The sequence below is a fragment of the Bipolaris victoriae genome (assembly GCF_000527765.1).
Source record: "Bipolaris victoriae FI3 unplaced genomic scaffold scaffold_117, whole genome shotgun sequence".
Classification (NCBI taxonomy): domain Eukaryota; kingdom Fungi; phylum Ascomycota; class Dothideomycetes; order Pleosporales; family Pleosporaceae; genus Bipolaris; species Bipolaris victoriae.
Window position 1 is genome coordinate 10,196 of NW_014575275.1, and position 25,014 is coordinate 35,209.

Below are 25,014 nucleotides of genomic sequence, written 5' to 3' on the forward strand. Positions count from 1 at the left end.
CCAGCTCAGCAAGTTCTGATAATGAATCTGACGAATCGCCTCCGGAAAACACCACAAACCAGGATCTATAGATCCTCACTCAGCACCTCCATCCAGCTCAGAAAACAACACCACTGGCACGGGGTAGAAGGGACCCGTACAATACGACTACCAGTCTCAACTCAACCTGTCACTTCCTCTGCCCATATCGCTACCAACCCTCTCAACTTTTCTTCCTCCCTATCCACACCGGCAAGACACAAAGAATCCACTTGGAAAGACTGGAGCAGAAGTGTAGCATCGCAGTGTTACGCGTGGACAATCAAGTCAAAAAAAAAACAAGGCCTCAAAGAATCAGAGTTTCCTTCACAGTCCCAAGATCTTCGCTGGTGAACATGACTATTTTTTTGGAGCAGAGGAAAGCGGAGAATGAAATCGGATTTCTGGGTGATGTGATGGATACGGATTTGTTGTGGATGGCTGCAACGTGGTTTCTATGTTTGTTTTTCTCTGGGAGGGTCCTACGAGCACATCGGACGGAGTCTTGGTGAATTCATTTTTTCTTTGTTTCTTTGGGATTGATTGTTTGGTTTACAAGTACACTTTGTGGGGGGCGTCGGATATAGATCTGAATTTACTTCGAGTATGCTGCAATTGGCGTAGATACAACATACCATCCCCAATGACGAAGACTTCACATATCCAACAGCTTCGCATGCGTAACGCGGTCAGCGTCTCAGACAGACGAATCACGTTGCTAGACTGAACAATCATGCGACAAAAGTGTGCGACGACAAAGTCACAAAGTTAGGACAGAAGAAGAAGGAATTTTGTAAGGTGGTTCATCAATGCAGTATGGAAGAAGACCATGGGACATTTTATCAAGACAAAAAGAGGTCTATTCCGCGCACGCAGTCGCTAGTATATAATGCCATATCCCCCTGTATTGTTGTACATCACCACCCAAACACAACTCAGCCCAGGCAGAAAAAAGCCATGACGCATATTGCGGGGAGCGTTTAGAAAGGGTTGTCCTCGGGAGGAATCTCGTGTGTGAAGAACTTGTCCAGGACGGGAATCTTCTTCATGATATCATCGCGGACCTTGGGAACCTCGGCGAAGAAGAAGAGGGCAAAGAAGCCGGCTACACCACCGAATCCGGCAGCGAGAGTACCGCTGTTATGTGGGTTAGTGGTTGGCGAGAGGTCAAAGTCCGGGGAACGTACTATCTCGCGACGGTGCCGACCGTGATGCCGTGGTAGTTCTTAGGGATGGTGTATCTGCGCCGCATGTTAGCTCCGGAATGCTTCGAGTCGCAATCGGCTTGTCCCAGGCATGCATGGACATGGCGCTTTTCTCCTCCTCTTATGCCTTGCTCAAAACAGGTACTCGGTAGATGAATTTGTATTTCCATCATACCAGCCCTCCTCCTCTTCCTCAGTCCCCTCTCACAAACCCCTCCACCGCGCCTCCCAATGCCTCATGCACGCCCGTGTATCGCCGAAAATCCAGGAAAATACGTACTGGGGACCGAAGGGACTCCTGTAGGCCTTGTAGGAGCTGCGCATGCTCTATGTCGTCCGGTTAGCGTTTGCGTCATACGAACCCGCACCCTCGGCCAGCCAGCGTCTCAATGGCTCGGGAACAGCGACTTACGACAGCAGCAGGCGTCTTGGCATGGTGGGGGAAAGATGTGGAAGACATCTTGGGCGGATTTGTCGTGTGGTTGCGATGTTGGAGACGAAGGGCAGGGTGGACAAAGTTGAAGTTGCTCGGCGCTGCTGCGCGGGAAGCAGGGCTTGGCGGTGGAAAGTCGACGAATGAGGCGCGCCGGGATTTTGCGGGTGGTCAGCGAGCAGCGACTTTACTTTTGAACTTCCACCTACTGACATTGGCTATATTTCTGGACGACATGATGTAGGTTTATTATCGTGCTTGCCTATGCAGTAATATTTTTTGACTGTGCGTGCGACTGGATTGAGATTTCAGGCTCAATCGAATCAATTTGTACGTACTCATTTTTGGAATAGCATTTTGTTGCAAATCACAGCCTAGGTGCCTACTGTTTTCCAAAGATCAAAAGACATTTTAGACCAAAACCTCCAACTTTACTCACATCAATTTGCGGAACAAGATGGTGCCCTCATTCCCATTGATGAACCAGCAACACCTCACATACCACAACACAGATGTACCATAATTTTGGTCATTGCTTCATTTTCGCGTGACTCGAACAAGCCGATCGAGAACTATCATGTCGTCTATAGACGCTGTCTTGACTCCATCTTGCTTTCACATGGATCCCAAGTCTAGTTGGTTGGTAGCCTTCCGACCACCTCAGCCATTTCCTCGTCGGTATAGATCCTGAAGCCCTTGTCCTTTGTGACACTCGCCAATTGCACGTTCTTACTATCCAGCTTCTCCTCCATGACCTGCTTCAGCGTCTTGAGCGTAAGAACCTCGGCCTCAGCCAGGGTCAGCGACTTGTGGAACTCGTTTTGCAGCTCTGCTTGCGCGCCCTCGGATCCGGAGCCGATAGCTTTGGCATCGTAGCGGTAGAATGTACCAGAAGGCTCAGCGTGGTATCTGCAGTCTCCGTTAGTCCCAATTCCAATACCCAGACTACACTGTATGACGTACAGACTCGGGCCATCCTCATCGTAACCCGCAATCAACAGAGCAACACCAAATGGTCTGCTCATGATGCTCTCCTCACCCTCTGCACCCTCACCAAACCTCAGCGCCAAATCGCATATCGCTTGCGTGCAACTCTCGACTCGTAGGGGCTCGGCATAGTTGAAGGCGTGGTTCTGGCTCTCAACGCGGGCATGCTCGATCATGCTTCGTGCATCGGCTTGCAGTCCAGACATGGCACAGCCAATGTGGCGGTCAATCTCGACAATCTTTTCAACCGAGCTGGTCTCGAGGAGGGTGGAGGTGACGCGCTTCTCTACACCAAGGATTACGCCCTCGCCTGTAGCTACCTGTGGGTTGTCGTGAGTCTATGCCGGCTGGCATGTATAGATACAGAGCACATACACCTATTGCTGTTGATCCAAGCTTAATGGCTTCTAGAGAGTATTCAACTTGGAAGAGACGGCCTTCGGGCGAGAAGGTGCTGTGTTTGTGAGCGGGGGTTTTGGGTGTAATTGCATTGGGGTAACAAACTTGATGCCGCGGTCTGAGAAGTAATATTAGCAAGTGTATAATCAAGTGGAGATATTGTAGAGACTTACCATATTCGCTTCGTGCTATGAACTGCTCATGTCAGTAAAGAGCTCTAGCGGGGGCGCGGGGAGACGCACCATGGCGGTAGTTTGTGCAGGGAAATCCTCAGAAGTCGCGAATTGGAGCTGCAGATGTGTCTCTCAAAGAAAAGCAGAGAGATCAGGTATCAAGACGACAGTGTGGTGTAGCAGAGCTGAGTTGGCGACTTGGTGTTTCTGAGCTTGACGGAGCTGCAAGGCAACATGAGCCGCGACACGGCGCTAGAGCGGGCTGCCAAGACTTGCGCCCATCACCACTCGACTCCGATATGGGGAACTCCAGCCTCGCCATGTCACGTGCCTCTCTACCAGTGCTTGGACCGGGTAGTATGGTCTATTCCACTATACGCCGTCTGGCTCATGCGCAAAGCACCGCCACCCAGCCCTCCTAGTCGTCGTACGAATACCTCGGGTGATAGTTGCACAAGGCTGTATCACTGCAAATTAAGGAGGGAAGGATCAAGCAAGGACAATTTGCCAGTGGTGTTCGATCTAGCCTTTCACAACTATACGCGTTTTTACGTATCAAGTAGTGTTTACTCATGGCGGTCTGGCTATGATATCTACCGTTGTCTGTATAGATGCTTATCGATCGGTTGTGGGCGTGCAGTGTCGTATAGTTCGGACCAAGGAGTGCCAAGTCCAACTAAAAGACAGCCAAACAGCTAGAAGACTTCACATGCACCTTGGAATAACTCATTGTCACAAGCCATATACTTTTCATCATCGACTTTACCTCTCGCTTCTGTCGTCTGCGCGGCTTCTAGACCCGACGATTGTCGGCATGGCTCAAAGTCCGAGCCATGTGTTAGATACCATGTCTCCTGAGTTCGGACCAGGTACTCCGTACGCTATCCACGTCACTATATTCCCGCCCATTATACGATTTGCAAACCAGCTCGCAAAATCGTCCATATGCATGCAACATAACCCAAGTAACACGCGTCAACCAACGCTACGACAACCAGGCCATGTGTCTATGACAAATCCGTATAAGGAGGGTTGTACGTGGCGGGGAAAAAACGATACTTTCTTACATATAGGTGCAGATATCAATGAAAAGGCTCTCCAAGCCCAACGCCAGCTGCCACACACAAGACATGATGTTGCGCAGGCAAATCCCATGATCCGTTCAAAAGTCTTGCCCCCCGTTCCGGCAGCCGGTGTCAACGAGAGATTATTTTTATCCCAGGACAAGGGGGGGGGGCACTTGACGTAGGCTTGCGAGGCGTTGAAGTATTGCCTCCCCACATCGGCTAATTAATAGCGGAACCCGGGATCAAGAAACAACCTCCTTAAAGCGTTTGTAAAAGGCCCTATGACATCAACAGTCGGGTTTAACAGCCGCAAGAAAAGGACTGGATACTGTGGACAGTGTAACACTGGAAAACAAAGACACTTGATGCTATCCCTATTCCTGTGTTCTCTTTCACCCGCATAGCAATAGTTGGAAGCGATGGAAAAACCGGGGGTGATGCGCCATGTTCGATCACCACAAGCATTTACTGATGCTCATTCGGTACGGAACATGGACACTAAATCCGCCTTTGCCCCGTGCGGCTAATGCACGTCCGGAAGCAGGGCCTAGGTCGCCTCATGGACATGCAATGGGCAACTACGCCCCAAGCCAGGATGGATGGATGGCAAACGTCACTGGCAGATAAATATTTGCTTTCCGCACCCTCTCTTTGTTTTCCTTGCTCATCGCCCTCTTCGGCTTTCCCTAATAACCGTAGTTGTAATTCCACTCGTTCATATCCTACTATATTCCTACAACTTTCGTTATACCTAATTCTACTACACAAACATGCGTCTTTCATCGACCATCCTGGCCACGGCGGCCCTCCTATCATCTGCCAACGCCGCCCTCAAAGGCTTCAACTACGGCGCCCAATTCGCCAATGACCAGCCCAAGCGTCTCGTCGACTTCGAATACGAATTCAACGCGGCCAAACAACTCCCCGGCACCAACGGCTGGACCAGCGCCCGTCTATACACCATGATCCAGCACGGCACACAAAACTCCATCATCGAAGCCATCGAAGCCGCCATCAACACCAAGACGACCCTCCTCCTCGGCATGTGGTGCTCCGCCGGGCAAACCAACTTCAACAACGAAATCACCGCCCTCAAAGCCGCAATCGCCAAATATGGCACCGCCTTCACAGACCTCGTAGTCGGTATCTCGGTCGGTAGCGAAGACCTCTACCGCATCACGCCCACGGGCATCGAAAACAAGTCGGGCCCGGGGGCCCAACCCCAAGAACTCGTCCGTTACATCCAGCAAACGCGCGACGCCATCCGCGGGACCCCGCTCCAAGGCAAGCCCATCGGCCACGTCGACACATGGACCGTCTACACCAACAGCTCCAACGCCGCCGTCATCGACGCCCTCGACTTCGTCGGCATGGACGCATATCCCTACTTTGAATCTACACTCAGCAACAACGTCGGAAGCGGCAGCCAGCTCTTCTTCGACGCCTACCACAAAACACAAGCCGCGGCCAAGGGTAAGCCCGTCTGGGTCACTGAAACCGGTTGGCCCGTCTCAGGCAAACAGTCCGGTCAGGCCGTTGCTAGTCCCCAGAACGCCCGTATCTACTGGGAAGATGTAGTCTGCCAGCTTGTCAAGGATAATGTTCCGCTGTACTACTATCTCCTTCAGGATGTCCAGTGGGGTACCCCCTCGCCTTCTTTCGGCATTAAGCCCGGTGGTGATCTTATGAGTGTTAAGCCGTTGTATGATCTTTCTTGCCCTGCGAAGAAGAACTAGATCACGCGGGGGTTGGCTCAACGACTGACGGTGGCGGATCTGTCGGGGGAGAGCAGCCTGGAAGAAAAAAAAAGTTAGTTGAAGCTTTTTCTGTGTACATAGTTCAAAACACATTCTTATGAAGTTAAAAAAAATACAATTAGACTTATTTTACTTACCTTCCTTATCTGAAATATGTGGTGGTGATTAGAAGTATGTGTCTCGTTTCTACTACTCTATATCATCTGCAGGAATACCAAAAAATAAAATAAAGTAAAAGCACACCAGTGATTCTCTTACCCCCGAAGTCCTCTCGCAACTCCATCTCTACACGAGATAAAATCAAACGTACGGTACTCAAACTTGTTTAGGTCAACACTTGTAAAAGTTGTGCCGTTAACCTTTTTATCAAATAAAGTTCACACAAGTCCCTAATACAAAGGTAAGTTAACAATTGCGGTCATCTGCCAACGGACCGAAACGACAGATAAAGAATTTCAAATAGTACTGTATTTTAAACTTCGCAAGAATGATACGAAAAAAAAACACAAAAGCTACTAAAGTTCTAGTTTACTAAAGCAAACCCCCCCTCCTTTCCAGCAACACCAAAAAACTCCAAATTACCAAAAAACTTATCCTCCCCTCCTTGTTCTCGCTCGAGAAGGGGGAAAAACCAACGGTAATGCATGCGGTACTACAACCTCCCTTACTTCCTCCTTTCTTTTGAAAAGCCAAAAGAAGAAGAGGTTTTAGACTAGGCGGACAAGTGGGGAAAAAAAAGAATGTAAAGAGAGGTTCTGGATAGAAATCATATGTTCGTATTCACATTCATGCGCCTCCCGCTCGGCCGGTAGTCGTGGCCGTTGAAGGCTGATCATTATTCCAGGTGAGGTAGGTGTGGTCACCCAATTTCCTAGTCTCCACATTAGCAAACGCGCATTTAATATCAACAAGCCCGAAAACACTAACCTGGGCTTGACAAGATGTGTAGCAAGGAAGACAGCACCAAGCACTATGCAAAGACCACCAACAACCAAGTATGCAATGCCGAGGAAGGGATTCTTGCCTCCCATGACGGTCCTGGTAGAAATCAAAATCGACTTTGTACCAGCGTATTTGTCAACGGGGAAACCTAGGGTAGGGGATTAGCTTGTGTCATTTGCATGCATTGGTGCAGCAGCAAACGTACGGTCATAAATCTTCAAACGATAAGTACCGGCTCTCAAGGTATCCTTGTCGTTGCGCTGGTAAAGTTTACTGAAAGTCGGCAATCCTGCCGTTCGCATCCAGACTTGGAATTGCTCCCAGGTATGTAGATCCGGCAGTTCATCGGTGTATTCTCCGTTGGGATACTGCTCTTGCCAGTTGGGGGGTGGAACAACATCACTGGGCTTGTATTTGGTCTTGCCATACAAATCCCCCTCGTGGCTCCATGATGTGCCCTCGACCGTCATGTTGTACGAGTTGATTTCATTGCCATCTGCATCCTGTACAGCATTGTCCAAGGTCAGGTTGCCAAAGGTGTCGTTGAACATGGAATTGGCAATGAGTCCGCAGGGGTAGTAGGGCTTTCCGTTGGGCGCTACAGCCAAAGGATCACAGTCGCCAGAGTCTAGAGCGCTGGCACTCCTGGCGTCGCCCTTGAGCTGCTGGATATCAACCGACTTGACGTATCGACGGTGGTTCTGGTAGAAGTTGGTGAGGCGGTAGTAGAAGAGAATCGGTGGGGCAATATCGGCCGGGATAGTAAAGCTCAGAATGCACACGTTGGTCTCGAGGGTGACGCCCTGAGGCTGGAAGGTGTAGTTGTCCCGCGCCCAACCCCACTGGGGTGCCGTCTGCATCTGTTTTCCGTTGAAAGATGCGGATACTCTGCCCGAAGGAATTGGCTCGAGGTCGTTGCCTAGACTTGCATTGTAATCGAGCCTAGCTCGAGGCGCCGTGCTGTTGCAGTTGGTGTAGTCGATGGAGATCTCCTGGACCTGCGCACTAGCGTAGATGAGCAGCCCACCGATGGGCGCGAAGATGACTCCGACAATGAAGAAGAGCGGAAGGACCGTCTTTGGGGTTAAAATGGGTCTGTCGCAATGTCAGCCGTAATTCGTCCTAGAGTTAGTTTTGCCCCAACGCACTGCCATGCCTTTAGACGCTGTTGTCTAAAAGCAGTATCTGTAGTCGCGTTAGCACCATCGTCGCCTGCGCACTGCAGCGTGCGTGTCCAAGGCTCTTCTTACTTGGTGGCCTCTTGCTCTTTGCCTTCTTCGGCTCGTCACGGGCTGGGTCCTGGCTGTTTATCGAGTCGGTGTTGTCCACCTGCTCTGTTCGCGACATTGTGCTGGGTGCGCGCGAAGCGAAGTAGCGGGCGGGTTTGTGGGTGGGGGTATGTACAGTCGTTGGAGTGTAAGAGGTGATGAGAAGGCGCGGGTTGGAGCGTCCGGCCAAGGCGTCGTCCCAAATTAGGTACAGAAGAGGCCGCGCCACGCCTGCGGAGCTTACATATCCCCGCTCGCGTCCCGGACCCGAGACCCTGAACCGTCCGTTACGCGGACGTAGTCAGGAGATGAAGCCCCAGCCAGCATGACCTCAAACCCTGGCTGCAAAAGAAACGTCGAGTATCGTCATCGGTGTGCAATTCATTGCGAGTCACATACATGATGTATCCATCATATTCACCAATGCACTGCAATCACACGCCGTGTATCTAACAAAAATAATTGTATTCTGGTCTAATACTACCAAAAGGAAAGCCTGCATGTGCGGCGTCAAGAGTCTCTGAAAAGATCTGTAGAGTATCAATTCATGTGAGCTGGGGGGTATCGCATGCCGTAGACAAATAAGATGACGAGTCACAACAACAGGAGGAAGAACAACAACAATAAAGACACAAACGCCAAAGGGAGGACGGCGGCCAGTCCCAAACGCCTACCCATGCCAACAAACAAAAACCCTTGAAAAGAGACAGGGATGGAAAACGCCAATCATAAAATCATGCCGAGTGCGACAACTGTCGCATCAATCAACTCGGAAGGAGAACCGACTCATGCAGCTGGGGCCGTAACGATGCTATGCGCAAATTGGGGCATCGTGGAAACAAAAAGCTCTCCATCGAAGGAGGCGGATAATGATAGAAAAGTAACGTGACTTTGTGTATGCGTGTGTGTGTGTGCAGGTGGCGAGAATTGTAGTAAAGGTTCTTAGAGGTATTGACGGAAGTAGTCTGGGTTAAACCAGCCGACGCGGTCGTACGACTGCCACAGTTTACTGGCCTTGTTGACGTCAATTTTGCAGGCCTGCTGGGCGTCGGTCTTGCGGAACTCCTTGCCGATTCTCAATGCCTCAATGCGAGCCTGGAAGATGCGACGCTTGCTGGTGAGATAGGTGGCACAGTTGAGGCGCAGGGTGCCTGCAAGGTTGAGTTCAGCCTCGTGCAGCAGGTCGCGATCGGGATCGTCGGCGAGCGAGAGGGCCTGACCCTTCCACTCAGCCTTGAGAATCTTGGAGTTGCCCTTGGGCAACGTGTCGAGAGGTGGCGAATAGTCTGGGATGGCATTGTAGTCGGAGTCGTCACGGTTCGTGGCTGGTCGTGCAGGCTTGGGGGAGACCGAGACAGATGCTGGCTTTGGTGCAGGGTCAAATGACTCGTAGACCTGTGCAAGGGGGCTGCGCTTGGCCTTTGGAGCGCGAGGAGTACGGGGAGGTATCCGGGGAAGAGCGACCTTTGGCTGGCGGGCTCTAACGGATGGTGCAGGAGCCAGCTTCTTGAGAGCGGTGCGCTTTTGGACACCGGTGGGACGACCGTAGTAGTCGTCGAAACGACGCTCCTGAGCCCACCAGTGTCGGGGGTTCTTGGTGGCCGAAGCAAAGACGTTTGAGCGGAATGAAACGGCCAATTCGTAGTCTGCGCGCGAGGGCTTGGAGTGCAGGCGTGCGTAGTCGTGCGACTGCATGTGGTGGGTGATGGCGTCTTGTTGCGAGGCTGAGTCTGGTGAGGAGGAAGAGGAAGGAGCTGAGTCCTGGGGGAAGAGCGGTATGTCGGCAACGGAGAGGGTAGCGTCGTGGGCGACGAAGAGCTGAGGGTCGCGTGAGCCGGGCTCTGCGACAGTATCCATGGTGTCCTTTTGGGAGTGGGAGTCGTATGGCGAGATTGGGGGGGAGACGTAGGCGATGCGGTGAGTTGCTGCCTGGCAGGCGCTGAGGGAGGCGTTTGTCATGGGCTTCAATTGGACTGAATTGAAGGAGGTGTTGGGCGATTGAGTAGAGGCAGAGGCAATTGACGAGCCAAACGACTCTGATCGCTTCATCTCTGGGGGGGAGAGGAGGGAAGAGACGGTGAGGCGGGCAGTTGGGGGTGTCTTATGAGGCGAGTTTGCCATTGCGTAGTGTGGTCAGAAGGTTTGTGCTTTGACTAGAAGCGAATGCCCCCGGCGGCGGTAGCGGTATTTGAAGGGGGGAAGCGAGAGTAGCAGAAGGCTGAGGGAGCGATGATGGTTTGCGGGGAGGGGGTGGAAAATAGGGTAAGTAGCAGAGCCAACTATGGGTGGGCTCTGGGACGAGCCTACGGCGTTGCCACCGTTATATCGTCAGAGAGCAGCAGGCAGCGAAGGTTGAGCGTGGAAGGCGGCAGAATTGCCCGAAGCAGCGGCTTATGCAATTGGGGCGGGCAGGGCGATTATTAGTCAAACCGCAGGACAGGGCAGGACAGGTCAGGATGGAATTAAAGTAGCAGGGCTGTGGCCGTGGCCGTGGCCGTGGCTGGGTGACAGTGCGGAGTTATGGAATCGGAGCCGGGGAGGAGGTGGAAGAGTGCGTGGTGAGTGGACTACTGGAAATAGTGGCCAGAAGCAATGCAGCAGCAGCAGCAGATGATGATGATGATGATGATGAATGCAATGGCATTTGCATCTGGGAGGCAGAACAAGCCAATCTTGCCGAAACCGGACGGAGTTATAGCCAGCCAGCAGACGGGCTTGGGGCAGCGGTTTCAAGCAGGCTACAGCATGCGAGCCAGGCCGGTGTGACTCTGGCTTTGAGACAGACTGGCGGCCATGTGCTAGCGGACCAGACAAAGAGGGTGTGCGGTTGGCGCGTGCCATGCTGCGATCCAGCCCATGCCATGGCTCAAAGCCGCTTCCCTCGTCCATCATCATCCATCCATCCATCCAGCACAAGCACAAGCACAAGCACAAGACAAGGGCGCGCGCGGCCGGGAGCGGGCAGCGACGATGAGTCCTTGGTGAGGAGCGGCGAGGCTGACCAATGCCCTCGGCCAGCTTTACATGCCGGGCGCACTTTGCAGTCAGAGAGACACTGGCTATGCGCATCCACGGCTCCGTGTCGCCCACCAAGCAGCGCCAACCCCGGCTGGGCGGTGACGGGCCCCGTAACCGTAATCTCTCAGAATACAGTATGCTCCATTTCCATCTAATCCCTACTGACCATCTTACTGCCTACCTACTTACTCTATCCCGACCGCCTCGTCTATACGCCGCCGCCGCTGCTTTGCTGTCTGTCTCTCTCTCTCTCTCCCCCCCCATTGCGCCCGCCCTGCAACCCATTGAGCCTGCCAGAGCGGCTGCTTTTGCCATTGCACCCCCTAGCCACCCACCAGTGTGCCACAACAAGGCCCCATGGCTGCGTGGGAGCCTGCAATGCCGCATTCCCACCCTCTCCCTCTTCCTCGCTCGGCTTCCGGTGGAGGAGCTGGGCCACACGGGCTTCCGTCATCAGTCTCGGTTGCCCTTTTGTCTATTACTAGACCCAGCTACCACACTGCCTAATAAGTACCGTACATGCGGCTAGTTGGTGTCTGACCGCCATGGGGGTTATGCAGACATGACCATGGCTGCAAGGCCAATTCACACCAATTGCCTGTCTTGGCCCCCGTGGCTGACGACGGCCATGGCAAGCATAGCAAAGGGGGGGAGAGGGGGCTGCCCATGCTGGTGGCCCGTCAGCGGCGGCTGCCGACAAAGCTGTTGGCGACGGAATTCCATTCTAGTCCTTCTAGTCAGGGTCTTGTGACTTGTCTGCTTGTCCCCATTCTTGCCTTACTCGCCTTCCATTTCGACGTCTTTCTCTCCCAAGCGCTGTAGCCAGCGCCACCGTCTTGCATGTGAAAGCCTCCTCCCACCCCTTAGGTCCTCCCATCACGCTCAGCTGGACAGCCGACGAGGTCATCCACAGCCCGGCGCCTATTTCACGTCGGATAATCCCAACCCATGGCTACCCAAGGCTGCTCACGAGACGCGGCCCTGTCGACACCATCTCGTCTTGATGGTGGGTTGAAGGGTTCAAGGGAGTGGGTGGTCATGCTCATGCGGCCATGGCACCAACCCTGGCGAGCGCGTGTGTTATCGTCGTTATCGCGCTGTGGGGGAGGAGGGGTTCACGCTGCAAGGCACCCCTTCGACACGCGCCCGCTAATTCCCGCCGCTGGCCTCGATTGTCCTTGTCGCATTCCATTCTTCTTCTTCTTCTTCTGTATTGTAGTATTCACTGCCATTGTGCGCATTGCTGTGCCATGGTCGCTGCACGCATGCACCTCCTCCCTACATTGACCATGGCCTTTGCAACCAGCCCCCCATTGTTGCTGCTGCTGCTGCTGCTGACTCGGCGCTCCCCGAAATGCAATGCACCACAGCCGTCAATTGCAATTGCTCCCTACCCAATGCCTCTCTGGACTAGCGGCCCGATCTGCGCTCCTCGACAATATCCACTCTTGACAGCTGGTCAGCCGATAGGCCAATGCAGCCAGATGATCCCGTCGTTCGCTGCCCCATCTTCTCTTTCAGATGATGCGACCGACGCCTTTGGGGTCCCTGCATCCGCCCTACCTGCAACCTGCCACCTGCGAGCACAACAAGCAAAGCCTGCTGCTTGTCCTGCTTGTCCTGCTTGTGCTTGCATTGCTCGCTTCAATCACATCCTCTCCACATCACATCCACGTCGTCTCTGCCTAAAATAGCCCATCCACTCGATCGCCAGCACAACCACGGCAATCAATCGCACAGGTACACATGTACAAAAGGTACGTATACATGTCTACGTACCTCGCGACAAAAACAACTGCCCAGCTTCTAGGCCCTTCGGATCCAATTGCCTTCTCCGCATCGTGACGTAGCCCATTCTCTCTAATCAATCTGACATGACATGCCTGACTACGCAAGCCCCCCTGCCGCCCATGTCGCAATTTGTTTCTGGTAGTGAGAAAGTCAATGCCATGTCGACTTGTCTACTACACTACTACGATACTACCATGCATGCCTTCACGTGCTTTTCGCGAACCAAGCGTTGCCCCCCATCTCAACTCAACCTGCCACCATCACCGTGCTGTTCCCCCCCCCCCACATACGTCATATCGCCAGGACAAGGGGCCCTACACTACACACCATGTGCCCACACCGATAATCACCCGCAATGTCTCTGCCCAAACTACCTACCAATCGTCGATTCCTAACCCGGCTATTCAATTCGCTAGCTGCACCACCAGCCCCGTCATCACCTGATGCCGCCGCCTCGCTCACCGACGACGCAGACGACAAGCACCACCCCAACCCCCTCGATAGCGTACCACCCGCGGTCAAGAAACAGCTGCTTTCCTTGCAAGTCCTCTTCCCAACCGAATTCATTCCCGCGCTAGACGTCCTCGACCGCCGCCTAGTCACTCGATTTCGCATCCGAAACCATCCGTCGTCTCCTTCTGTCCATCGACAAGACGGACACCACCATGAAGATGCGGTGATGCGACTAGGCGGTGACGACGACGACGACGACAACGACAATGATGAAGAGATGCACATGAGTGATGATGCAAACCTCAAAGACGCGACGTGTACATTTACCACAAAACACACCTCCCTCCCTCACGAAGAAGCAACATCAATACCCGTACATGTCACAACCACAACTTCTGCTTACAACGGCAAGACCAAATCATCAATCTACTACGTCCAATCCGCCCAGCACCACCGCTCCTCCCGCTACTCCTCTGCTTTCTCCTTGTCCTCTGATCAACCCCCAACCTACCAAGTCCGCCTCACAACCTGGTCCTGCTCCTGTCCCGCCTTCACTTTCGCAGCCTTCCCTGCCACTCCTGACTCTCCTCCTAGCCAAACACACCCTATTCCCCATACTAACCATGACAAGGAAGAAAGCGATGAACAAAATGATGACACAGCACAAAACCCCCCCTGGATCTTCGGTGGCACAACGCTAGGCGACGATATGCCCCCCGTCTGCAAACACCTCTTAGCATGCCTACTCGCCGAAAAATCTAACAATCTCTTTGGTCGCTTTGTACACGAAAAATGGGTTTCTGTACCTGAAGCCGCAGGATGGGCTGCTGGATGGGGAGATTAGAGAAAAAAAATCATGTTTTAGATACTTTGGATGTACATGTAATGCTCTCCTGCTCCTGCTCCTGCTGCTGCTGCTGCTCCTGCTCATGTTGTGATAACCCCCCCTCAACCAACCAACCAACCAACTTTGTTTTTTTTTTCTTTCTTCGTCTTGTTTCCATAGCAAAAGGCATTGATTCAACAGAATCAGACTACATCAAGGATAACATCCCTTTTTTTCTTTTCTTTTCTTTTCTTTCCCCTTTTCCATCAACATATGCTTAGGCAATGCTGCATTATCGCCATTCATCTTGTTTTAGTACTGCTCGTTTCAAACACAAACACTTTTTGTCCACTGTCATTGTCAAGATTTATGCAATAACATACACGATAGCATACTACTAACATCATGTCCTTTGTTCATTTCATGTCTAATCATGCCAAGCTCATGCAAGAGAAGAAAGAGAGAAAGGAAGAGAGAAAGACCCCCCCNCCCCCCCCCTCTCTCTCTACTCTTTTGACAATGTCTCTCTCTTCTTCCCCTCTCCCCCTCCAAAAAAAAGGTTACGAGGAGCTTATTGTACACTAGTACACCTGGTTGGCTACAAGGCTCCATCATCTAATCTCATGATCATCTCTCCCCGCCTCACTCGCCTCACTCACTCCGCCTCCCTTTCAGCCCTTCTTCTTGGGCTCCTCTTTGCCCTTTTCCTTGCTCTTGTCCCCTTCCTTGGCCTCGCCGCTCACCTTGTCACCCTCCTTCTTAGCCTCCTTATCCCCTTCCTTGCCTTCCTCCTTCTTGGCCTCCTTGTCCTCTGCTTGCTGCTTGTTCTGGATCTTGTTCTCAATCAGGTCGTGGAACGCTGTAATGGCTCGGATCAAGCTCGATAGGTAGATTGCCATGAGTTGATCGTTCGTCTTGACGCTCATGGCACGCGCAAGCTCACCATTGTCCACACCGCCCGCTTGACCCGCCGCTGATCCCACGCCATTGGTCGCACCACCTACTGGTGCAGCCTTGGGTGTCGACAGGTTAGGCAACAGGTTGAACACATCTTGGAGATTACCAAGAATCGCGTGGTTCACAGGCAGATCCTCGTCGAGAACCTTTTGTAGATATTGCCCAATGTCTCGTAACCGTAGATGTAATCCTTGCAGCGACTGCAGTTGTGACGTTATGCGTGTTGAGAGCGTGCCGACAGCCACATCGCGGATGTCACGGAGGAGGTGCTCGACACCAATCTCTTCCGCCTCCTCAGCCTCGATTATCGATGGCGTGTGCACAAACGTCTTGGAGGTTGTTGTGCCGTCCTAGACTTAGAATTAGCATCGTCTTCCATACACGTCACCCCACCAGGTGCATTGCTGCTGTGGCAACAATAACCCCGCTGAGCCAAGTGCACTCACATCCTTAATCTCCTCAACCGCAAAGTAGGCGTCTGTCGGTACCCCCACTTCCTTGGGCTGGACGTCGATAATGACTAGTAGCGGGTTTGGTGTGTAGCGCTTGAATAGCTCGTTGACCTCGAGATCCGACGCCCTCAGCTTGGGTCCAGTGTGATACCAGCCGATGAGCTTCTCCCGCGCGTTGATCTTCTTGAACATGTCGTTCATCGACTCGACGTAGTTGTGGTCCAGGAACCATACCGATGGGTCCTTTTCGTCTTCCTCGAATGGCACTGTAGCCCAAAGTTAGCTCATACACTCAACGCTTCCCCGCCCTCGGGGCGAATTGCTCAGGCGGCAAACTACGTCTGGAGAGGGGCTACACACCCGCAAAGCTGTTGGACACGCGTACGTTCTTGCCGTCATTTTGTCCAAGAAGTACACCGACTACTCTCCTCTTGGTGCCCTTTGCTTGTCGGCCGTAGTGGTCTGCTGCCGAAAGAAGCACGAGCGGCGCGACCGAGACGTTGCGGGTCACAAGCGACAGCGTTTCTGCTGTGGTGGCGGGCATCCTGATGGCGTGTACCCAGTATTGCCAATGTTTCTGTTGGTTGTCTGGGAAAGAAGATGGCAGTGGTGGGTGTTGACGGGGCGAGATGATGTCGTTATTGTTGATGCGGCTCTGCGATGGGCCATCTACGTACTAAGCTTTCGGAACTGTGAGATGGTGAGTGGGTCAGAGCTCCGCACTACTACCATAGCTCACCCAGCACTGACATAACCAACCCCAGAATTATACATTAAATCACCACTGCATACAGCACTCGCGGCTACAGAAACCACATAACATTTCAAAAATTGGTATCTCAAGAAGACGTACTAGTACATACTGCAGACCTGCAGAACAGAAGCGCAAACTGGACCAAGGCCGTGCAATGGCCTCGGAGTATCTTTGAAAGAATACAACCAAAACAGAAAAACAAAAGGCGAATACTACGGGAAATAGGGCTGCAAGACTATTCCGTGACACTGAAGCTCCATGTCGAACATTACCGTATCATACCAAACCACACATAGCCAGGACAGATTATAGAGTAGCAGTGGGGAAGTAGTACTGATCCCAGAGGAACTCGTAGTCTTCAATAACACCACCGACCATGTCAAGAAGAGGCTTGCCCTTGAGCTTGGAGGTTATCGAGTGGATCCAGGCCCTAGGTACATTGTTAGCTACATTCACCATGTTCAGAATTCGTCGTGACTTACTTGGTGATGTTCTCGTAGAATGCGCCGCGCATCGCCCACCAACCCATGGACCAGCCCCGCTTACGTAGCTCTTCTCTCTCTAGGCCAGTCAAACCACGGAGTCCTCCAGCCAAGCGCTCCTGGAAATCCTTCTTTGCAAGTTGGCGAGCGCCATACTCGATGCTGACGCCAATCAACCACGGCCGCCAGCTCTTCCTGTCGCCGCTAAAGTGCTGCATGGCCAAGGCATAGGCAACGGGTCGCAGAATGTAAAGGACCTCGGCAAGCTCGCCCTTTCCACTCACTCGGTGCAGAAGCGCCTTGGGTGGTTTGATGTCGTCTGCTGTAAGTACCTTGGAGAGGAGGTAACTCGAAATGTCCGAAGAATCTGGCAAACTAGGCATCGACAGACCAGTCCTGGGCATTGCCCAGTTCTCAGCCTCGACCGAACGCTCGCTTGGTGGCGTATCCATGCCATCCGCCGACGCCGACGACTCTTCAAGAGAGCTGGGGTCAATTTCCCGCTGAGGGAGCGGGGGAGATAGGAGAGGGCGGGAGTTTGTCAGTCGGAGCAGCAGCAATCGGCATACTGCCTTTACCACTTCCAGCAACACCACAACCCGCCATCGTACCTTCTCGCCCTTCCTCTTGGCTGCCATCTCCCACAGCAACTCGGTATATTGAATCATCTGGAGTACTAGCGCGATTCGCTTATACGTGGGCGAGTGCTGTGTCCAGAACTTGGTGTATCGATGATGCGGGGTGACAGGGTGTCGTCGCGTCCCTGGCATTTGCGCCATGGCTTTGGAGAGGAGAGAGTCGTGGTATAGCGAAAGGACCTGGACGCCGCTATGAACTATTCGTGTGTCAGTTGAAGGAGACGCGCCGCCAACGAGCGCGCAACATACGAGACTCTGATGCGATTTCGGATTCTCGGAAGCGTCCTAGGTCTTGTTAGCATCGTGCCAGAAAGTAGTCCCATTGAGCCATGCGCACCCGGAATGATATATGTCAACGAACGCAGTGCAGACTCAATCTGCGTCACAGCGCTGCTGTTTTTGGTGATGAAGTCCGAGTACATGCCCAGCCATCTCGGGGGCAGTGACAGCACCTCGCCCGTCTTCTGTGTTGCTTGCTTGTACATGGCTGCAGTCGCCTCAGCCAGCGCGCTGAAAGGTGGCGCTTGTGCGACGTGTACGTCGTGGTGTTGGTGTATGCACGTGAGGACAGGAGTCGGGGCAGGGTGAAGTCATGGACTCGTTATCGCGTGCCCGGCAAAGTACCGAGGCTCCCGCGGTTACTCTACCCCGGATGACACCTCCGCAACATCATTGCAGCTTCTACCCCAGAAAACATTGCGCCCAAGTGATACAAGCCTTGTTCAACGTTCAATTCATTTCAGTTTATAGGTATTGCGATTGGCCAAAATGAACGAAAAACAAAGGAGTGCCTCCACCCTACACGGAGTTCGGCTCTTCCATCGTTGCACATGACCATTAATAGCATCATCTTTCTCTTCTGCTTGTATCTAGCCAACTACACATCTGTAACAAGTCGGCACACAGTAGCGCGTCTGCCTAGAGAAAACACCAAATGTGGCTTAGAAATAGAGCCGCCTGGCACGTGACTACGCGAAGAAGAAAACTCAACTTCCATCTCCACGCGTCCATCTGAGCGGGAGAACATACACGAACGCAAAGCAATTGATCCTATTTCCACCATGGCGAGTAATGGTCGAACTACTCTCCCTGTTCCGCAGGTACCCGTCCAGGACAGCGACAAGAAGCTCTTTGCATCAATCAATTCATTCGTCCACGAGTACATGTCAAAATACGACAACTCACACGACTACCAACATATCCTGCGCGTCTTGTCCAATACCAACCAAATATTACAGGCCGAACTAAAGTCCAACCCCTCTATGGCTTATGACACTACTTCACTGTTCCTCGCCGCCCTTTTGCACGACGTGGGCGATCACAAGTATGCAAAACCAGGAGAAGACATCGAGAACCAAATTGCCAACACACTAATTCAACACGGCGCATCTATTGAACTGGCCCAAAAGGTTCAAACCATTGTGAAGAACGTTTCCTATACGAACGAGGTCCGCGACCCTGCTCGCGTCGCTTCAGTGATTGGGCAGTATCCGGAGCTCGCTATCGTGCAGGACGCCGATCGCCTCGACGCCATTGGTGCCGTAGGAATAGCCCGATGCTTCTCTTTCGGGGCAGCAAAGATGCCCGAGCAGCCTATGGACAGAGCGGTCAGCCATTTTGGTGAAAAGTTGTATAATCTCGCAGGAATGATGAAGACGGCTACTGGCAAAGACATGGCGAGGAGAAGGCATGATGTGCTAAAGGAGTTTGCAAAGGAGTGGGAAGAGGAGACACGCTTAAGCTTCCAGCTACATTGATTAGTATGGAGCGGATTAAGCTTCCACTACACGATGGCAAATCAGTCATTTCAGAATACCGAAGGTGGAATTGCAATGGTTTCCGATTCACAATGCTCATCTTATAAGTCCGATACCAAATTGTCTTAAAGAGGAATGCACTTCGGTGCTGTGATGTGAATAAACTCTGGCCCTGACGATCGCTCAAAAATCCATGTTTGTCCTTGGTATCACACCACTTTGAACTCGCGCATCTTGACCGATGAATGCAAACGGGCCGAATTACATGCAAGACACTGTCGTACAATACTGGCTGGTTATTGCAACACAAGGCCCAGTGTATTCAAGAAATCTTTGGGATGGCATCCAACAAGAATTGAGTCCAGTGCAGATGGGAAAGGCCTGGAAGCATGGCGGTACAATCAAACGTGTTACTAGACTTTACAAAGTCAAATGTACAGGGACACCCGGAAGAATATCCCGCCAATGAATGAATGCTGCGTGACATGTCCGGTTTATACATTTAGCGGACGCACGGTTGTCTGTGATTAGCATCCCAAGTTCGGTCGCGCATCTCCACACGCTACGTGCTCCTGTGAACCATTGCAATTGGATCCGGAACAAGGGCAGCGGCCATACCTTGCCGTTTTGTAATCACTGGTAACGGTCTTCAATGCCGAGTGAATCTGGGAGCCAGCAAGATCCTTTGGTGCGCGCTTAACGTGGGGACAAAGACCGAATACTACTAATGTAAGTATCGCCGAACAACCAAGTCGGGTGTTGAACCATCACCGGACTGCCATATGGTCTCTCTACATAGCCACAAGTTACTATCGTAACCAATTGAAGAAAAGGGCCCATTCAGCTACAATTTTGAACGACAAATGTCCTGCATGGAAAAAAGCCGCATGTGGAGAGAGGACACTTGTTTACCGGAGAGAGATCCGATCATGATTTGCTATGCGCCCGCTACACTTGAGGCGGTAACGCTAGCAGCCGCAAAGAGTGGGCTTCTGCATGCGTCTGTTAGTTATGCAGCCCTCCACTAAAAGCTACAGGGAAGTGAAACGCACCATGGAGGGCAGAGGCAGTGAATTGGCTGGGAAAGAAAAGGGATAGTATATAATCATGGGTTATAAAATCATAAGCATGCGATTCAGGAGGTCTTGAGTGTATGATTCGAAGAGTAATGACAGAGTTTCCGTGGTAGATTGTCCCAAAAGGAAAACGCGAGAGTTCGCAGGCAATGGCTGACGTCTACCTGGAAATGGGGAAATGGAGACATTTGATTGGCGGGACGAATTGCCGTATCCCAATCGACAATCAAAATTCCTTTTACGCTATCCAAAGACTGCATAACCATGGGAAATAGATATTTAGAAACTCGGTCTCTGGGATCTGGTTCTAATCGTCTTCAAGTTTCTAGATCAGTAAACAAAAAATAATCCCGTCCGCCCATCGCCCACGCGAGAACCGTTTGCCGGAACATGCGCCCTCTGCGACCACTCCTCCCGTCAGCCACACGACCACGAAACGAACCCCTTCCGCCGCTGCCGCGAGACCGCGTCGCGTCGGCCTGCGATCAGTGTCGAGTACGGAAGATACGATGTAACGGAGACCGTCCCGTGTGTCTCGAGTGCACCAAACGCTCCACCTCGTGCCACTATGCGACTCGCTCAGCGGAAACCCAAGGCCAAGCGCTGAAGCGAAAATACGACGCCCTGCACGCTGAAAACGAAGCCTACTCCGAACTCTTCAATCTCATAAAGACAAGGCCAGACGATGAGTCGCTCGAGATCCTGCGCCGCATCAAGACAGGAACTGACGTCAAGGATGTACTCAGGCGTATCAAAGAGGCAGACTTGCTCATGCAGCTCAACCCGTCAAATCCGGAACCGGATGTCAAGCACCAATATACCCTCCCACTTGTCTCGGGTATTCCTGCACACTTGCTCAACCCGGATCCAGAATACTACCATGCCTTGTCTGCCGCTGAGCCCGCTACTGCCGTTGCCGCTGCCGCTACCGGTGCCGAGCAGAGCAAAGCCGCTTCCTCAGCTGATTGTTGAACGTCATCCCAAGAGGGAAAAACAAAGAAGCTTGCATACAGCCGGCGGCTGAAACAACACCGTTTCCAACTCACTGTACAGTGTTTTTCTCCACAGGACACCAAGGGAAACTGTGATCCTTGCCGTCGGTTTTTTAGAGGACCATTTTTCTGCACACCCCAGCGGAATTCATAATACCGGTGGCTTTTTATTTTAATCTCCAGACGGAAGTCTTTTATTATAGATGGAGTCGGGAGGAAATGGGGAAGAGAGGGAAGCAAAGCACAGGGGTTGCAGCAGATGTCACTTTTGAAATGCTTGATTGGTGCGTTCGGATCATGCATTGCTCTGGTATTCAGCCACCTAATGTGTTCAGTACGCCTGATGGGTGGCCGCCACGGCCCGCTCCTTCATGCTGGGAATACCTGGGTGCTTTAATAAGGTTCATTGAATGGCCCACTAAACAACCGCCGTCAACGGTTCATCACCGCGTTGTGGGGGGCGGGGAACCGGTCTAGAGAACTATCATGCAACATACCGAAGCTGGGGGCTTAAATAATCTCGTCTTAAAAAAAAGTAGTAAAAGGGGAGAAAATGAGGTCGACCAGATTTGCTTCGAGCCAGTAAAAGTTAAGATCAAAGAACAGGCGTTTAGGTGGACATCATACAGGGTCCTGGCAGAATTTGCTTGCGTCGCGTGTTCCTTGCAAGACAAAGCAGCATTGATTCGCAGGTGAGCGTGTGTAACTTTCCCTTACAGATTAGTACAACCTGTACAGCAGCATCACATGCAACCAATCATCGACATCCAAACGTGTATGAATAATATTACGATTTTTTTTCCTTTGACGGTCCTATTTTTATCCTCTAGGCAATACACGCATAACTAAGACGCGCGATAATTAAACATCAACAACAATCCATGAGGGCATGAAGAAGAGTATTTCTATTTGTTCATTCTCATAAGAATTCCATCTATCGCATCCACTCAAGCACCAATGGCCTGCGGGTTCCAGAAGACACCCTTGGGATCGACCTTTGCCTTGAGCTCGGTCAGGCGCGCTGTCACCTCCTCACCATAGTACAGCTTGTGAGCAGTGGCAGCATCATACGTGGGATCAACATAGTTGAGATACGCGCCAAAATTTGTCTGAGGCTCGGCATTGATGATGGCATCGTTGATGCCGTTGATGAAATCCTTGGGTGTAGCGCCGTAGCCCCAGTTCTGGAACACCCACAGGCTCTTGCGGTCGTCGTAGGCGGCGAAAGAAACGTCCTTCTTGTTGATAGCCGAGCCGGGTCCACCGTACAGGTTCATGATGATGTACCAATCTTGGGAAGTACCGGACTGAAGGTGGTCGTAGAGCGCGCCAATGGCCTCGGATGTAAGACCGCTGGATTCGGGGACAGTTACAGACTTGGCGAAGAAGTCTTCATGCTCATCGTAACCAGTTGTGGGTACCTTAATGGTCGTCTTGCCGGAAACCTTGACTAGGTAGTCGTACCAGGCCAAGGACTCAACAGAGGGGCTAGAAGGTGTAGGGAGACCGCGGAGAAGCTCAGGCTTGATCTTGTTGTTGAATTCATCGACAGTACCAAAGAAGGCGCCGCTCAGACTGTAGCCGTTGTAGCCGTCAAGGTAGACACCAAATGAGATACGGTTATCCACAACCGAGCTGTTGGTAGCCACATCCTGGAGGTGGAGGAAGGTCTTGGTCCAGACATCCTTGGAATCGTGGACGCCCTGGAAACCAAACGAAAAGTACGTGATGCTGTCTGGGGCAGCATGGGTCTGGAGATAGAACTTGGTGACGATACCGAAAGAATCAGCAGCACCCCTGATAGCCCAGAAGAGATCAGGCGATTCGGTAGCTGACACCTTGACGAGCTTACCATCAGCGGTAACAACCTCAGCACCGACGATCTGGTCCATAGCAAGACCCCAGTTACGCGAAGTTTGACCGTAGCCTCCGTGGGTATAGTGGCCTCCGATACCTACGCCAGGGCAGGTACCCTGAGCGAGTGCAGCCTTGCCTTGGTTATAGATTCCGTCACCAAGGTTACCCAGGCGGACACCGCCTCCAACTGTTGCAATACCAGTATCCTTGGCAAGCTCAATAGTCTGGAAAGACTGAAGGTTGATCTGCATGGCGCCATTGATACCACCGGTGTTGAAGTTGGCATAAGAGTGACCACCCGACTTGGCCTGGCACTTGATTCCTTGCTCACCAGCGCAGACAACAGCATCTTGGACATGCTGTTCAGTGGTTGGCAGGACAATGACGGCAGGGTTGAAGGGTACGCGCAAGTTGTAAGGCTTTGCAAGATTTGCGTATTCCTCGTCGCTGCTCATCTTGAAAGGCACTTCCTTTCCATCCAAACACTTGACAAGACCCTCAGGTGCTGACACTGGTGAAGGGGCCGGAGTTGAAGGCGAGGGCGAGGGCTGAGGGCTGCTACCATCGTCACACGTTCCGAAGCCAGACTGGCATCCAATTCCACACTGCCCGCTGTTAGCCTCCAGGTCGTGTTGCGCTCCACAAGCTACTCACCCATGCCGAACCGGTTCCGCACCAACCGTATTGCGAGCAGCAATCTCCAAACGCAGAACCCTTGCACGTAAGACCGGCAGTTCCGCCGCATGATCCGTCAGTCGAGACGTCCCTCCTGTCTAGCACTGGGGTGGGCGTGGCCGATACGGCGACGAGGCCCACGGCAAGAGGAATGAGAAACTTCATTCTGGTGGTGAAGAAAAGATTAAGGTTGTGCCGTGGGGGATGGCGCAAGGTGAGAATTAAGTATTGATTCTACAGTCAGCAAGATATTACCCCAACCAGGGGTAGGGGGATAGTAAACAAATTAAGGAAACAACGGCTTAGACGGAGGAACGCACGATGCCTACACTAACATGTGATTTTCAAGGCCGTGAAGAAGAAGCTTTGCCTAGAGGGAAAGGGTGCTTTTAAACAACTGATCTGCGGTGGTAGTCGCCTCCTTGCCGTAGCCTTGTGTACCTGCGTCAGGCGTATGCCCTGTCGTCGATCCACCGGATACGACAAAATCTCATCAATTACTCCACAAGCCAGCACCCAATTCTGATTGCTTAAGACAGCGCGCATTGTACCCATCGTAAACTAATGGGCGGCCTAGGTCCTAATACGAGCTTACTTCGCCGAGCCCACGGCACAGATAGCCGCGACGAAAAGCAATCCCTGATCCTCGTCGAAAAACAAATGACCAAGACATGTCCAGAGGAAAGCCACAATGTTATACAGCATTGAGGAATCTTATTGTGTGTAGTACATTGTGCTAGAAGACACCTTCGACGTGTTTTGAACACGCGCGACACAGCGCCGTCGGTCGCATTAGACTTTCGGTAATTTGGTCGCTCGAATTCCGAAGCACCGATTCGCCACCTACGACATGAGAGGGTGAAGAAAAGCCGTCAAGGCTTAGCTTTGGCCGTTATTACCTTGGTTGTGGAGTATAATTAGCGGGCCCGAGTGGATGGCGGTGCCAGGCGGAAGCACGCCCCCACTCCGACCGTCTATTTTTGGCAGCCCAAAACTTCCAGAAAAGGAGACGCAGGACGCCAATCGACATTCCCATA

At 52.2% G+C, this 25,014-nt stretch overlaps 16 protein-coding genes across 16 annotated transcripts; 7 read left to right on the forward strand and 9 right to left on the reverse strand.

Moving 5' to 3' along the window:
• Nucleotides 1-998: 998 nt before the first annotated feature.
• On the reverse strand, nucleotides 999-1,683 carry COCVIDRAFT_41650 (hypothetical protein; the record flags this gene model as incomplete). The annotated part of the gene is made up of 4 exons (XM_014696632.1): nucleotides 999-1,155; nucleotides 1,206-1,259; nucleotides 1,504-1,550; nucleotides 1,636-1,683. The coding sequence occupies 4 exons, from the start codon at nucleotides 1,681-1,683 to the stop codon at nucleotides 999-1,001; spliced, it is 306 nt and encodes a 101-aa protein (XP_014552118.1).
• Nucleotides 1,684-2,288: 605 nt separating this feature from the next.
• Nucleotides 2,289-3,945, reverse strand: COCVIDRAFT_30428 (hypothetical protein; the record flags this gene model as incomplete). The annotated part of the gene is made up of 7 exons (XM_014696633.1): nucleotides 2,289-2,565; nucleotides 2,620-2,963; nucleotides 3,019-3,097; nucleotides 3,148-3,160; nucleotides 3,216-3,237; nucleotides 3,285-3,332; nucleotides 3,931-3,945. 7 exons carry the CDS (start codon nucleotides 3,943-3,945, stop codon nucleotides 2,289-2,291), a joined length of 798 nt encoding a protein of 265 aa, XP_014552119.1.
• Nucleotides 3,946-4,780: 835 nt separating this feature from the next.
• COCVIDRAFT_111079 (hypothetical protein) lies at nucleotides 4,781-5,065 on the reverse strand (the record flags this gene model as incomplete). The annotated part of the gene is made up of 1 exon (XM_014696634.1): nucleotides 4,781-5,065. The coding sequence occupies one exon, from the start codon at nucleotides 5,063-5,065 to the stop codon at nucleotides 4,781-4,783; it is 285 nt and encodes a 94-aa protein (XP_014552120.1).
• Nucleotides 5,053-6,018, forward strand: COCVIDRAFT_111055 (glycoside hydrolase family 17 protein; the record flags this gene model as incomplete). The annotated part of the gene is made up of 1 exon (XM_014696635.1): nucleotides 5,053-6,018. One exon carries the CDS (start codon nucleotides 5,053-5,055, stop codon nucleotides 6,016-6,018), a length of 966 nt encoding a protein of 321 aa, XP_014552121.1.
• Nucleotides 6,019-6,825: 807 nt separating this feature from the next.
• COCVIDRAFT_41653 (hypothetical protein) lies at nucleotides 6,826-8,328 on the reverse strand (the record flags this gene model as incomplete). The annotated part of the gene is made up of 5 exons (XM_014696636.1): nucleotides 6,826-6,910; nucleotides 6,967-7,129; nucleotides 7,187-8,076; nucleotides 8,130-8,166; nucleotides 8,232-8,328. 5 exons carry the CDS (start codon nucleotides 8,326-8,328, stop codon nucleotides 6,826-6,828), a joined length of 1,272 nt encoding a protein of 423 aa, XP_014552122.1.
• An 863-nt stretch (nucleotides 8,329-9,191) lies between these two features.
• Nucleotides 9,192-10,370, reverse strand: COCVIDRAFT_41654 (hypothetical protein; the record flags this gene model as incomplete). Its single annotated transcript, XM_014696637.1, has 1 exon — nucleotides 9,192-10,370. One exon carries the CDS (start codon nucleotides 10,368-10,370, stop codon nucleotides 9,192-9,194), a length of 1,179 nt encoding a protein of 392 aa, XP_014552123.1.
• A 399-nt stretch (nucleotides 10,371-10,769) lies between these two features.
• Nucleotides 10,770-11,995, forward strand: COCVIDRAFT_41655 (hypothetical protein; the record flags this gene model as incomplete). The annotated part of the gene is made up of 5 exons (XM_014696638.1): nucleotides 10,770-10,807; nucleotides 10,956-11,123; nucleotides 11,167-11,401; nucleotides 11,557-11,777; nucleotides 11,914-11,995. The coding sequence occupies 5 exons, from the start codon at nucleotides 10,770-10,772 to the stop codon at nucleotides 11,993-11,995; spliced, it is 744 nt and encodes a 247-aa protein (XP_014552124.1).
• Nucleotides 11,996-12,000: 5 nt separating this feature from the next.
• COCVIDRAFT_111130 (hypothetical protein) lies at nucleotides 12,001-12,192 on the reverse strand (the record flags this gene model as incomplete). The annotated part of the gene is made up of 1 exon (XM_014696639.1): nucleotides 12,001-12,192. A coding segment is annotated over one exon (192 nt), but the record flags the coding sequence as incomplete, so codon positions are not given.
• A 364-nt stretch (nucleotides 12,193-12,556) lies between these two features.
• Nucleotides 12,557-12,961, forward strand: COCVIDRAFT_19724 (hypothetical protein; the record flags this gene model as incomplete). The annotated part of the gene is made up of 1 exon (XM_014696624.1): nucleotides 12,557-12,961. One exon carries the CDS (start codon nucleotides 12,557-12,559, stop codon nucleotides 12,959-12,961), a length of 405 nt encoding a protein of 134 aa, XP_014552110.1.
• A 452-nt stretch (nucleotides 12,962-13,413) lies between these two features.
• COCVIDRAFT_111126 (hypothetical protein) lies at nucleotides 13,414-14,355 on the forward strand (the record flags this gene model as incomplete). Its single annotated transcript, XM_014696640.1, has 1 exon — nucleotides 13,414-14,355. One exon carries the CDS (start codon nucleotides 13,414-13,416, stop codon nucleotides 14,353-14,355), a length of 942 nt encoding a protein of 313 aa, XP_014552126.1.
• A 653-nt stretch (nucleotides 14,356-15,008) lies between these two features.
• On the reverse strand, nucleotides 15,009-16,290 carry COCVIDRAFT_30433 (hypothetical protein; the record flags this gene model as incomplete). The annotated part of the gene is made up of 3 exons (XM_014696641.1): nucleotides 15,009-15,644; nucleotides 15,741-16,012; nucleotides 16,107-16,290. 3 exons carry the CDS (start codon nucleotides 16,288-16,290, stop codon nucleotides 15,009-15,011), a joined length of 1,092 nt encoding a protein of 363 aa, XP_014552127.1.
• Nucleotides 16,291-16,317: 27 nt separating this feature from the next.
• Nucleotides 16,318-16,500, forward strand: COCVIDRAFT_111125 (hypothetical protein; the record flags this gene model as incomplete). Its single annotated transcript, XM_014696642.1, has 1 exon — nucleotides 16,318-16,500. One exon carries the CDS (start codon nucleotides 16,318-16,320, stop codon nucleotides 16,498-16,500), a length of 183 nt encoding a protein of 60 aa, XP_014552128.1.
• A 306-nt stretch (nucleotides 16,501-16,806) lies between these two features.
• Nucleotides 16,807-18,105, reverse strand: COCVIDRAFT_111090 (hypothetical protein; the record flags this gene model as incomplete). The annotated part of the gene is made up of 4 exons (XM_014696643.1): nucleotides 16,807-16,930; nucleotides 16,983-17,817; nucleotides 17,870-17,905; nucleotides 17,958-18,105. The coding sequence occupies 4 exons, from the start codon at nucleotides 18,103-18,105 to the stop codon at nucleotides 16,807-16,809; spliced, it is 1,143 nt and encodes a 380-aa protein (XP_014552129.1).
• Nucleotides 18,106-18,681: 576 nt separating this feature from the next.
• Nucleotides 18,682-19,377, forward strand: COCVIDRAFT_19727 (hypothetical protein; the record flags this gene model as incomplete). The annotated part of the gene is made up of 1 exon (XM_014696625.1): nucleotides 18,682-19,377. The coding sequence occupies one exon, from the start codon at nucleotides 18,682-18,684 to the stop codon at nucleotides 19,375-19,377; it is 696 nt and encodes a 231-aa protein (XP_014552111.1).
• A 1,466-nt stretch (nucleotides 19,378-20,843) lies between these two features.
• On the forward strand, nucleotides 20,844-21,425 carry COCVIDRAFT_111061 (hypothetical protein; the record flags this gene model as incomplete). Its single annotated transcript, XM_014696644.1, has 1 exon — nucleotides 20,844-21,425. The coding sequence occupies one exon, from the start codon at nucleotides 20,844-20,846 to the stop codon at nucleotides 21,423-21,425; it is 582 nt and encodes a 193-aa protein (XP_014552130.1).
• Nucleotides 21,426-22,392: 967 nt separating this feature from the next.
• On the reverse strand, nucleotides 22,393-24,142 carry COCVIDRAFT_19729 (carbohydrate-binding module family 18; the record flags this gene model as incomplete). The annotated part of the gene is made up of 2 exons (XM_014696626.1): nucleotides 22,393-23,907; nucleotides 23,957-24,142. 2 exons carry the CDS (start codon nucleotides 24,140-24,142, stop codon nucleotides 22,393-22,395), a joined length of 1,701 nt encoding a protein of 566 aa, XP_014552112.1.
• Between the last annotated feature and the right edge of the window lie 872 nt (nucleotides 24,143-25,014).